This window comes from Poecilia reticulata, chromosome 11 (assembly GCF_904066995.2).
Source record: "Poecilia reticulata chromosome 11, P_reticulata-male-v2, whole genome shotgun sequence".
Classification (NCBI taxonomy): domain Eukaryota; kingdom Metazoa; phylum Chordata; class Actinopteri; order Cyprinodontiformes; family Poeciliidae; genus Poecilia; species Poecilia reticulata.
This window is the reverse complement of record NC_088840.1, coordinates 18,702,899-18,715,668: the sequence shown is the minus strand read 5'-3', so window position 1 is coordinate 18,715,668 and position 12,770 is coordinate 18,702,899. Positions and strand designations below refer to the sequence as shown.

At 36.8% G+C, this 12,770-nt stretch overlaps 1 protein-coding gene across 12 annotated transcripts in view; it reads left to right on the top strand.

The window, feature by feature from the left end:
- The window catches only part of LOC103472665 (sodium bicarbonate cotransporter 3-like), a 48,688-nt gene that overhangs the window by 19,861 nt on the left and 16,057 nt on the right, over nucleotides 1-12,770 (top strand). For 9 of the 12 annotated variants that reach the window (XR_534907.3, XR_534908.3, XM_008422440.3 and 6 more), the window contains exons 7-12: nucleotides 572-949; nucleotides 7,358-7,473; nucleotides 8,223-8,380; nucleotides 9,492-9,579; nucleotides 9,703-9,849; nucleotides 10,212-10,318. Coding sequence is in view for 10 of the 12 variants with exons in the window: in XM_008422440.3 (XP_008420662.2) it covers nucleotides 572-949; nucleotides 7,358-7,473; nucleotides 8,223-8,380; nucleotides 9,492-9,579; nucleotides 9,703-9,849; nucleotides 10,212-10,318 (994 nt within the window). In the remaining 2 variants the exon portion in view is untranslated. The remainder of the gene's footprint in view (nucleotides 1-571; nucleotides 950-7,357; nucleotides 7,474-8,222; nucleotides 8,381-9,491; nucleotides 9,580-9,702; nucleotides 9,850-10,211; nucleotides 10,319-12,770) is intronic. The other 3 variants (XM_008422441.3, XM_081612871.1, XM_008422447.3) reach the window with 3 other exon arrangements.

Genomic DNA, 12,770 nt, shown 5'->3' with positions numbered 1-12,770 from the left:
ATCCAGGACTGAAGTCCAGTATCGTGTCAGGCCTAGGTGACGTATCTCGTGTGTCAAAGGCAGGAACTGAAGAGATGTATTGGACCACTCCTAGCTTATGTTTCCCCTAAATCTTCTTTACTCAGTGATGGCATTCCCACCAAAGAGTATTGTTGTTAATCTTTGACCTGGTGTGCTCATCTATTAGTAAAATAGCAGATGTTTTAATTTTCGGCTGACCAGCCTGTCTATCAGAAAAGTGTCTCGGTGCATCTCTGGTTCACAGTTTGAAGTAATGTTTTTCCTTGCAGACCCTCCAGCATCCCTCTGATTCATCCTTACAGCTTGCTCCACACAGCTATGCTTTTAGCTCACGTTATGCAAGCACAACACTTTCCAGCTGCACCTTTTTGCGATGCTCTTGCTTTGCATCCTTTCTCACTTTGTTTCCTTGGGGTGCCATCTGTGTATTGTACATCAACTTCAAATTGTTACCCTCTCTGTTCCATCCCTTATTCTGTTATCCTCTCCTTATCCTCCTTCTATATTTTCCTTCTCCTCTCCCTTTTTTTGCCATTGTCTCCTCTGTTAGGAGAGGGCTTGTCCTCCTCACGGCTCTCTCTCCACAAGCCAGGACTGGCCTCCTCTGTCTCCAGCCTGTCCCAGAGACGAGAGTCGAGAGTCTCCGTTCTGCTCAGCCACCTCCTGCCCTCCTCCTCCTCCAACACTGGGCTGTCTCCGGGCCCCTCTCCCCACAGCACCCCACAAAACACCCCTTTATCGTTTCGCCGCTCCCATCTAAGCCCATCACAAACCCGTTGCACAGGCCCTCAAGGCATACCGGAGGTGGTTGTATCTCCTCCCGAGGACGATGAGCCGGCAAATTCTGCGGAGGAGGACGCAGTGTCTCCACAGCTCACCCGGCGAACGTCCTCGGCATCCCAGAACCACGAGCTGCTGCCCTTAGAAGGCAAATATCTGTGTAGCCTGCCAGTGTGAGTCACAGCTTGAACAGAGAACACTAGCACTAGCATGAAAGCCCTGTTTCCCTGTTTTTTATCTTCCAACCCTGCGACCATTTCATCAACAACCCACTGCAAGGCTGCCTTTCTAAGACACTGGATGTGTTCCAAAAAGTTTTATGTTTTTCTTTTATTTTGGCACCATTAATCCGTTTACCTCCTTTTATGTCTGTTCCAATAAGCTGTTTATTTATTTACACACGTTAGAACCTTCCTAAACTTGCTTCGCTTTACCCATTCAAACACCTCTATGCATTTTCTCAACATCATGTTCTTTGGCCACCCTTTCCTTCACTCTCTCTTCAGTACAGCTGCATGGCTGTGTTTCGCTCCTCTTTTCCCTATGCTGGATACTTTCCTGTGCTTTTATTTCTACATTCCGCTAACCTCATTGTATAGCACTCAAAGCATTCCAGATAAGGTTTCTCAGCAGTGACATTGGAATGTTTTTTCTTTTTTTTTTCGCTTTGTTTTTAACCACTATTCAGTGTCTGAGGAGAATCTCAGAAGGTTTTATGTTCAAAAGCAATAGTCAAAAGAACCATTTGAATTAAACACTGGTGGAAAAAGTTGTTAATATATATGCATATGTTTGGAAATATGGCTAAAAATAACATTTTTGTATTTTGAGGAGTTGTGCTCCAACACCGCAACAAACATTTTCTTCATCTTGTCTGGGTTCCTTTTTAATAAACTTAGGCCCTTTACATTGATAAATAAAATGTCAAGTTTGAAGTTGAACTTTGTTTTCCTCACGGAGATGAGAAAAATACTTTTCTCCAATACTTTGCATTCTGCTGTAATATACACCACAAAACTGCTATTGTGCCTTTTGAAAAGGAAGTCAAAGTATCTACAAAAATTCTGCTGTAATTTGTCCTTTCTTTTTGTTTTTGCTGCAATTTTTAGAATTTGACCTGTTATTCTTAAGGCTAACAAGCATCAGAAAAGTGAAACCTGCGTTAGGCTGCAGCTGCTTATGCAGCAGACACATTTCCTCTTTTTACACATCTGAGCGAAAGATTGACGTCACCACTGTTCCCCCTTCTGTAATTCACACAAACCAGAGAGATGAGACTAGGCCTTTCTTATCAGTATGTGTTTACATAAAAAAGTAGGTGCTCTGGAACCAGAAAAACACAACCACTGGGTGCTTCACATTGCACACACACTCACTTGCCTCACATACACATGAAATTTAGCTGTCAAAAGCTAAAAAACAAAAAAAAAGAAAGAAAAAGATGTGTGAAGAGTCCCACCCAAACAATTCTACCTCAGAAAAAAACATTAATATGATGTTTTCACTTCAGTATGACAGAATTTGGCTTGTAACAAATTTGTTCTGTTACTTAAGACATGCACATATGCATGCGTAAGAAAGAAGAAAACAAGATGAATGATTAGAAATAGAAACAAATTAAACCAGGTTGTTCTCGTGCACCTGATTGCTAATTGTTTTTTTTGTTTGTTTTTTTTTTGAATATGCAAATGATACCAAGCTTTCCAGTTATTACTAAATAATATACATTTCACCATGACAAGTAAAACGTAAGGAAGCAAAATACTTATAGTTTTCTATAACCAAAGAAAAAAAAAACCTGACATATTCAATACGAGTGAGAATGTACCCACATAATAATACTTATTCATTGTATGGTTTCAGCAACATACTTTTATACATTTTCTTGAACTGCATGTGGACTTCGTTTGAGATCTTCCCTTAATTTATTCCATAGCCTCACACTAGAAATAAATACATTTTGTTATACAGAAACTTTGTTGTTTGTACGTTTAAGATTTATTTATTTATTAATATTTTCCTCTTAATTTGTAACCTTTATTGCTATTCTTAAATATTGAATACTTTCTGGCAACTATCTGTTATTTGCTTTATACAGTCATGCCACTTTAGTACCCGTCCACATGAAGACGAGATTAGGTGCATCTGCAAATGTTTTTTTTTTTTGTCATGTAGATCATTCATACACATGGATTTGGGGTTTTGGGATAACGGGGACAATAATTTTTGAAAACTGGTTCCATAGCAGACACATTTCCAAATGCTGGTTTCATGTTTGTATGTACAGGCGAGCTGCGTCTTTTGTGACATTGTTGCTCAATCTCTCTCAGTAACCCACATGTGCCTCATTCTCACAAGCAGCCAACATGCTGCCAGCCATTTGGTGTTGCTCTGTGTGTTTTAGTCAATCTGTGGCGGTGTTGCATCGCCTGTAGTCCTGCATCCTGTTTTGTGGACGCACATTTGTTCTTAATCATTTGCAAAAGTTTACAGAGTTTGTCTTTGTGTGGACTGGGCCTAGATTTATTGTTGAGACAGTAGCCAGAACTTTATTTGGAGTTCAACTAGTAATACGGGAATTTGCTCTTTGCGGAAAAAAGTAAACGATTTAAAGAAACAAATTTATGAGGGTTACGTCATTAAAGAGTTAGCAATGTGTTTCCCAGAAACAGGAAGTCTTGGGAACCCCTTCTTTTTAGTTTTTAAAATTTATGCTTTTATTATATAGCCTGAAGCAAAACCTTTATTTTTTTTACCTGGTTTTACATGGTTCTATTTTCAGTTCATACTAATTTAACGTCCATGCTTATTGTGTTTTCCTCTTTTGCATCATCTGGAACCCATTCACTTCCTCCTCATCAGTTCCGTAGAATAAACATTCTTTTACCCGAGTAAGAATGTTGTGGGAGCACAGTATGCCAGCAGTATGACTGAAAATATCCTGTGACTACTAGGATTGGTTAGTACTGAATGTGCTATCATATTCGCACCTACGGTGACGTTTTGTTCCTCATAAACCAGGCCAAGAGAGTTTATTTTAGACTGCGTGCATGTGTATATGTTTGTCTGGGTATGGCTCCATTTCAAGGCATGGGTCATTAATAAACTCGCTGGGAAACTGAAAGGTTGGGGGATGATCTTATTATAGCTGGCCAGCTTTTGTAACTGTACCCCCTCCTAGGAATTACATCACATGAACAGGCAGGGATCTTCACATTCATAATATAGAAATATCTTCAGTGGAGGATTTCAGGCTGTTGTCAACTTGAAGTTGAAAAACTTTGAAGATTGTAATGTTTGTAATTGCGTAGATGGGTAATTTAGAGCTATAAAAGTACTACAGATTAGCTTAGCAGGTTGGCATTATGAGCTTTCATATAAGGCTGTCTAATCCTTTGGAAACGTTAGTTGTAGTATATGTGGTCATTGGCTAAATACATGCCACTGTAAGCTACCATGCAATTATAGAGTGAGTGTATCCAAACTTTACTATGAGTAGCTAGAATATTTACATGATGCTAAACATCCTACATAGATGTCTCTCGAAAGGGCTGCATGAGATATTAAAAATGTATTGTCACTATAATTTAACATTAAATCATAGTGTTGATATTCACATCTCAAAGAACCGGTGCAATATTTGGTTGCATTCTTTGCCTTTCAAACATTTTACCCCTATTGGATAGACTTTCAATGCAGTAGAGCTTCATGCTGTACATTGATTATACCTAAGATATAGAGGATCACCGATGTTTTTGGAAGTTTTTTAACAACAGATGGGAAAAACCACCTTACAACCACAAATTTGTGCTTTATTGGAATTTTGTTTGATAGATCAACTCAAAGTAGGTGAAGAAAAAAAACATGTAGGGGTTTTAAACATTTATGCAAATAAAAGTTTGAAAAGTAAGACTTGCTTTTGTATTCAGCCTTTCTGAGTCAATACTTTGTACAGCCACTTTTCACTGTCGGTCCGGCTGCAAATTGTTTTGGTTACGTATTTACACATCGATGGGTTCATTCTAATACATGGTAGAGCTTTCAACCAGACATTTACATTTTAGCTCTTTAGGTATGTTTAGGGGTTTTGTCCTCCTGGACAGTAATTTTCTGTCCCATTGTCAAGTGTTTTGCAGACTCTAACAAGGATTGTCCTGTATTTGGGTCCGTTTTTCTACTTTTTTTACTCTGAAGAACTTTCCTGCCCCTGCTAAAGAAAGTCACAGTATGACAGTGGCACCACCATGTTTGTTTAGGTTGATGTTCAGTGTTACTTTTCCTTCACACATAGGCCAAAAAGCTGCATTTTGTTCCCATCTTACCAGAGCTCCTTCTTCCATCTGTTTGCTGTGTCCACTGCGTGGTTTGTGGCAAACCTGAAATGGGCTTCTTGGGGTTTCCTTTCAACAATGGCTTCCTTGTTACCAATCTTTCATGAAGTCCGGATTTGTGGTGTTATTGACTAAAGTTGTAATAACCCTGTGGACAGATTGTCCCACCTGAGGAACTGAACCGTGCTCTGTTAGCTGTTCATCGTAAAGCTTTTTTTTCCCACTAATGTTCTCTAACAAACCTTCTAAAAACAGCTGGATTTATACAGAGATTAAATTACACACAGGTGAATTCCATTTAATAAATAGGTAACTCTGTAAGCCAGTTGGATGGATTTCATTTAGGTGGTATCATTGTAAAGGTGGATAAATACACGGAAGTCACTTTTCAGATTTTTTGTTTGTAAAAAAGAAATAAAAATTGTATAATTGTTTCCTTTTTTCTATGATTTATGGTTAAGCTCTACTTTGATATAATTCTCTGGAATGCACTGAATTAAATTTGTGGTTGTAACTTGGCAGTATGTGGATTCGTTTAAGGGGTCTGAATACTATTTCAGTGAACTGTATGACTATAATCTCACTTTCTGTGATAAATCCAAGTACATGTGCTACCATTCTGATGAAACTAAAAAAAAAAAACTCAATAGAATTTCAGTTATTCTTGTTACTATTTTGCATACGAGTGAGCCAGTATAGTGACGCCACAGCTTGAAAGGCTGGTGTGGGGGAGCATTCCAGGGCTTAGTGCTCCTGAATGTCGTCCTTTCGGCAGACACTGGCTATTATAATCCACCCTATATTCCTAAAGGCTTTGTTGGGTTTGTGAGCAATCGTGCTTCTGTTCAGCGGTCCAAGTTACCTAGCACCCGCTGGGGTTACTCCAGGGTACAGATGAATGACGAAAGCATATGCTGGCAGAAAATGGGGCGTTTAAATTTTGACCCATGAGCTTCTGGAAGTATGAAAATGAGAGAAGAAGAACCTGGTAAAAGAAAGGAATTCAGAGGATAGGCTTGTGCTATTCTTTGATTCAGTGCATTACCCCCTCATTTCATCTCCCTCTCTCATGTCATATCGAGTGCTAGCGTTTCCTGGGTCTGGTATGGTTCTAATCAAATAAGAAATGGTAAAGTGTTTATGCACAGAAATATATAAGCATTGAATAAATGTGTCCAATTACTTGTACAAAACACAAAGCGCAAAGCTGACATTAATTCAAGCTAAGCAGGTTTTATTGTAGTGTCAGAACCATGAGATACTATGACATTCCCTGATTAATTTGTGGAAATTTTCCCTGTTTGGATGCAAATTTTACTAATTAAAATACATGTAAAAAGTAGATCCACAATTTGAGCATTCTCTCCTATTTAGGAATTACATTCAGTGAAATGTTATTGATATGAGTTGATCTTCTGTTAACCAGAATAGATTAGGCATATGTTTGTCTGAGTGACTTATCAATGGCATTAAATTGCAGACCTGCTCGTTTTTTTAATTAAGACTGAGAAAATGTGAAAATGTTGTCCAATTCTTGAGCTCATGCAACAATCCAATGTTCATTGCGATAGCATAATCTTTCAGGAAACATTTAGCTAAAATCAAACTTCTATTTGATCATTGAGAGGGAATTTTTTTATATATATATATAAAATTACTGGTGCCACAGTTTCGGTACAATTCCTGTACAATAAATGTAACTGAAACATTTTTGTAATTTTAAAGGATCAGACTTTTGATCTTCTTTTAGTCTACTCTTTAATAAGAGTATATTAACCTCTGTTCTGTTCTGTTGGCAAAAGAAGATTGTACAAAGAACAAAGAATTATTGGAAGGGTGCCAAAAAAAAGTGTGTGGCCCTGTTGATTTAGTAAGGAAAAAAAGAAAATTCCTTAACATGCCATTTTTTTCCTTTCTTAGCATAATATTCAAATCAGATGTTGTTGTTTTTTAAAATCTCTATGTGAAGTTATGCCACTTCAATAAAGGATAAATTTTATAAGTGTAGAGAACGTTGTAAATAGCCTAAAAAAACTTTAACATTTTTTATTTATTAGAAACAAACATTTCCTGTAGAAAGAAAAAAAAAAGATTAAGTTATCTGGCTTCTAATGACACCACAAATTACATTTCCTGCTAAACCACTAAATCTGCTGTAGTCTAGTAATTTCCTCCTATGGTCAACACTTACGCAGTGTCCACCGTTGCTTTTCTGTCGCTCTCAGGACCAATGGTGTCTCCGCACTCTCTTCCAAACAATCTGGATGGAAACAAGGCGATGGAGAGGAGGCCGTCCAAAGTAGGGGTCAGTAGAGAAAGCAGCAGTGTGGACTTCAGCAAGGTAACCTGACCACAGTACTGAGCACAGACAGGGTCCCGTCACGTCGGAATGCACCCCTTCAAGTCCGTCCGTGTTTTTCTTCAGTTTCTGGGTTTGCTCAGACATTTCAGTCTTCTGTTTAAAGCAGCCCCTCCACAAATCATCCCATAACGTCCTCGCCTATAAAACAAATCAGTAGCCACTGCTTCTCATCCGATGGACAAAGAATCAATCATCACAATTAAAAAGTCTTTTCTGGTTATGTAACTCGTTCTGTTTGAAAATTTACCTCTGTTGCATGGCTTTCATTTCTTCCTCCCATTTTGTAGTGTATTTTCCATTAAATAAAATGGCAGACTGCCATAAGTTACTGTTATACAACCAGGCATTATGCCTGCCAAAAAATAAGGTGCAGTGTGTATGTGAGTCATAGGAAAGATGACTGAATGCAGATTCACTTCTACAAAGGGATCGTTGCCATGCTTAGATCTGTGTTTTACATAATAAATAGTAGTTATTTGAAGACTGTGAAATTTATCACAGAACTGGACTATCTTTGCTCAGTACTATCTCGGTCTACATGTTGCCATTTCCACATGTTATTTTTGTTCCATTTTCTGTTTTTGTACCATTTTTTTTTTTTTTTTTTTTTTTGCATGGCTTTTCCAAATGAATGCAGCACGCAGTAATAACCCCAACCAACCCCTCCACTTCTACAGCATTTCTAGTTTTTATTTGTATGTCTGATTTTTACATTTTGTGGGTTTCAGGTGGACATGAATTTCATGAAAAAGATTCCTCCTGGCGCTGAGGCTTCGAATGTGCTTGTTGGAGAAGTGGACTTTTTAGAGAAGCCTATAATTGCATTTGTACGGTTATCACCGGCAGTCCTTATCACAGGGCTTACTGAGGTACCAGTTCCCACAAGGTACAGTAATCTTAAAACACCTGCCTTTAACTTCTAGGATTAGATAGTTAATTAAAAAACAACAATTCTGACAGATACTTAAACTGAGATTAAGTCCGGATGATTTAAAAAGCTCACTGTAAAAGTTATATTGCATAATGTAGGGAATCAATGTAGTTCCAACTGCTGTTCTTCATCTTCTACTCTGTATAATGTGTTTAAATGTACGGAACAAAATTAAGAAGTGATATCGAGATACAGCACACTCCCCTTCTATTTAAAATGAGATTTTTTTTTTTTTAAATCAATCAGCCTTTTGTTATACAAGCATTATCTCCCAATGAAAAATTTAGAAAAATCCAACCTTTATTTTGGGCTCATTTATTAAGTGGGAGTTTAAGAAATTATTGCTTTATTGTACAAATTTACTGGTCCTGATGTTCCCCTTTATAATTAATCTGAGTAGAACACACAACAGAGGCCAGTTTGTGTTTACTACTCTTTAAAATCAAGAAGACCAGAAAACATGCTGTTCAAGTGCCGGAGATGAGTGCTGACCGATGTGAGGGACAGGTCAACAAAAAATTTATAATTAATTCAGTTTGCCCATATCTGCAGTCAGCGCAACAATTAAAAAAAAAGTAAAACAACTGAAACTGTGAGAAACAAGGCTGAATGAGGATCCAAGTTTCTTTTGTCACATTCACAATACATTCACTTTTATGGAGCAGCAGCAAATTTTTAAGTGTGTGATAAGTCCACTGTAATAGAAATTAAACTGAAATGTATGTAAAAGTTCCTCACCAACAATGTCGATAATTGTGAAGGCCCTGTTTGTTACATATAAAAAAAAATAAATTATATAATGACTGCAGATATTTGAAAGGTAGCTCTAGTTTTGTGTAGTTTTCTCATCATTTGATGAAGTTTCATCAGTCATTGTGTTGTGACTCATAGGCAAAGATGGTTTGAGCCTTTCAAAACTTTAGTTATTAAACCCTAATTTGAACTAAGTGCGTAGACAAAAGTTTAAAGTGAACTTGTACTTGAAAATTAGTCACTTTTACTGAAAGACTTCGTCTTCGGAGGAAACTGATATCTGTGTATTTATAAATGTGTCTCCTGTGCAAAGGTTCCTTTTTCTCCTTTTGGGTCCACACGGTAAAGGACCACAGTACCATGAGATTGGCAGATCAATGGCAACACTAATGACAGATGAGGTAAGAAAGTATTTCTGTAATTTAATACTTGGTCACTTTAAATCTTCTTTTTAGTTCTCCTTTCTGTATGAATTTTTATTATTAACACTAAACAGTAACTCCTCACTTTATTTTGCCATGTAGATCTTCCATGATGTGGCTTATAAAGCCAAGGACCGAACAGATCTGCTCTCTGGAATAGATGAGTTCCTTGACCAGGTGACTGTCCTGCCCCCTGGTGAGTGGGACCCCACCATCCGAATCGAGCCCCCGAAGAACGTCCCATCTCAGGTTAGTACATTTCTCTGCCGAAGGCTTTTTTTTTTTTTTTTTTCAATTATTTTGTGAATAATTCATTTAATTGCAAATTGCTGTTTTAAAACTAAATCTGTAAGATGTTTAAAAGATGAGAAATCTTTTAAAAAATACTGAGAGATTTTCATTGATTTCTCTTGTCAGTTGTTCGTTTACCACTAAGATTTCTTTATAGAATTTCAAACATCTCATGAACTATAATTTTTATTTTATCTACTTTTAACTCTTTCTTCCAAAAGTCACTGGACAAGTATTTATCTCCTTAAAGCTTCATAAAAGCAAATAGATTGAAAAACAGAACAGATCTGAAGCAGAACTTAACATTTCTTGGCCCGTAGATGAAGAGAAAGAGACCGTCGCACCCTAATGGTAACGCACCTCCAGCTGGAGAGCTGGAAAAAGAGGACGACCACCATGCTGGACCTGAGCTTCAAAGGACTGGGAGGTTAGTGAAGCACTTTCTGTTGCACAAGATTCATATCTGGATAGTCTTTTTATTAAATAACTTCATCAAATAAAGAGTCATAATAATTATCATCTGTGTTAGTGTACATGTTGGTCCATGACAATGAGATAATTTAGGTGTCTCCTGATTGAATTTTCATTTTCCTTCACAGATAATCCTAAAACTAGTACTGGGAGATTTACATTTAATTAAGTCATGTTTTAATTTGACCAGCATGTCTCATCTGACTGGAATTAATAAACGTGGTTATAGGGGCCCACTGAGAGTCCTGCCTCCAACAGAATCCAATAAAAGAATCTGTGTAAGGAACAAAAGCAAAGAGTGCTCTCCAACCTAAAAATGTCGAGTTTATCAAAAAGATGAACGTCCAAAAATACCAATGGAAACATGCAAAAAAATAAAACATCAACATGTCTTTTGTTAATCATTTTTTCCAATCAGAAGCAAACTTCTTGGGTGAATAAAGATCATTTTAAATCTACAAAAGGTATAAATCATTTTGGGTTTACCTGTACAAAAATGTGCTTGAAAATTGAGAAGCATACAGCGTTGGTGCTTTTAGTATGAATGATTTTCCAAAAAAGTATTGCTTCCAAGCTTGTCAGATCCCATTATGTTTTACTGTGTCTTTGAAAAGTCTTTGTAAAAATGGACAAGTGCAGAATAGAATGGGATGTACCTGACATAAAAGCTGTTCACAGTTAATTAGGAGTGTCTAAAGTTCATATCAGCAAAATAAGGAATTCTTCAGCAAATGCACATTATAAATTAGCAAATGTCCCTTCATTTGATCCATCTTATGAGAAATGGTCCCAGTTAACAGGTTGTTGTAAAAAAATTTATTAAGGTAGTAAAATGGAAGATAAAAGGCTGTAATGTGCCAAATCACACAAGAAATGGTCTGAAAAATCAGTGACAAATCCATGACTGCAAATCTGCACAGAAACGCTGCTACTGAATCGTTTAACCTCTTTTTTCATTGTTGACCTCAGAAAGTAATTATCTTCTGCCTCTTTTATGGCAGTAATATGGCACATGTCATTATTATTGGCCCTCTGATAAAGTTGTTTACAAAAGACATTATAAAATTATTAATTAATTTTGTGGAAACTTGGTGACCTTAAGATGACACTCTTTAATTAAGTTCTGTAAAACCTTTGGAGATGTTTTTTAACCTTCCTTATCATTCTTTTCACTGAAGTTTGGTCCTCATCCAGCCATGATTTAAACAGTTCCAGTTGTTTTAAACTTTTTATTATTGTTCAGACTGTAGACTGTATGGGCATCACTTCTTTCAGTGATTAGTAGAAAAAATATTTTTAGGTTGATAAAAAAAAATAAAAATCTTTTTGAAGTTTTTGCTTGGAAAAAGTAAAGTCATGTTTCCTCCTACAGTCCAAAAACAAGACTGTTAGGTTGATCGTTGTGTATTACGAATTAAGAATTGCTGGAGTCTGTGATGAACTTTAAAAGAAATAACACATAAATTGTAAAATCCACCAGTGATTTCTTTTTTACTACAATATTTCCTTTTAAAAAAAATCTCACAGAACAAATGCTCTTAAATTACAGGTTGGATTGCTGAAGAAATTCTATTCAAGATTATCCTACTGCAGAACAAAACATACATTTATTTAAGGTTTTTTACATATTTTTATTGTGGAGTTTATGTCTCTTGTTAATGTGCAATATCTATTGTTTAAATAGCAGGTCTTCATTTTTGGTAAACTATTCTTTAAATATGTTAGAGAATAGATTCAATATAAATTAAAACCAATGCAGTAATTAACATACAAATTGCAGTAGCTCCAGTTCACATGTTAATTTCTGTGATCGGTCTTAGTTGTTGTTAGCATCCATTTCCTTTGAAGTAAGATTTATAATCTCAACGACGATTTGTTCCTAAACAGATACAAAGCTGCACTCTGTGTGTAACTCCACAGCCGACATTTACTGATTGTGAATCTCCAGAGCCACACAGCAAAAAGAATGTTTTTGTTTGCAAACCTCACATACACACACACACACACACACACACACACACACACACACACACACACACACACACAACCACACATCCACATCCACACATCCAGTCCCCCACACATCCACATCTACCAAGAGTCACTGTATTATTTACAGAATGACTCTGCTTCTTATCACTACTATGAAAGGTTAGTGCTATAAAGAGCCTAGTGGAGGAAAGCAGAGAGAAACTGAGTGCAGTAAGTTAATGTAAAGAGAAATGTGTTGCTTTGTAAAGCTGACTGCAGGGGACGTTGTAGCAGAGATGTGGGGGTATGAAACTGTAAAAAGACCTGCCAGCAGAACTGCTGGACAGGTGTCAGGGAAAAAAATATATAGAAGTTCAAGGTGAGAAATGATTTTCAAAAATAGAATCTCTCAAAGGCAATCTGACAAAAACGCAAGC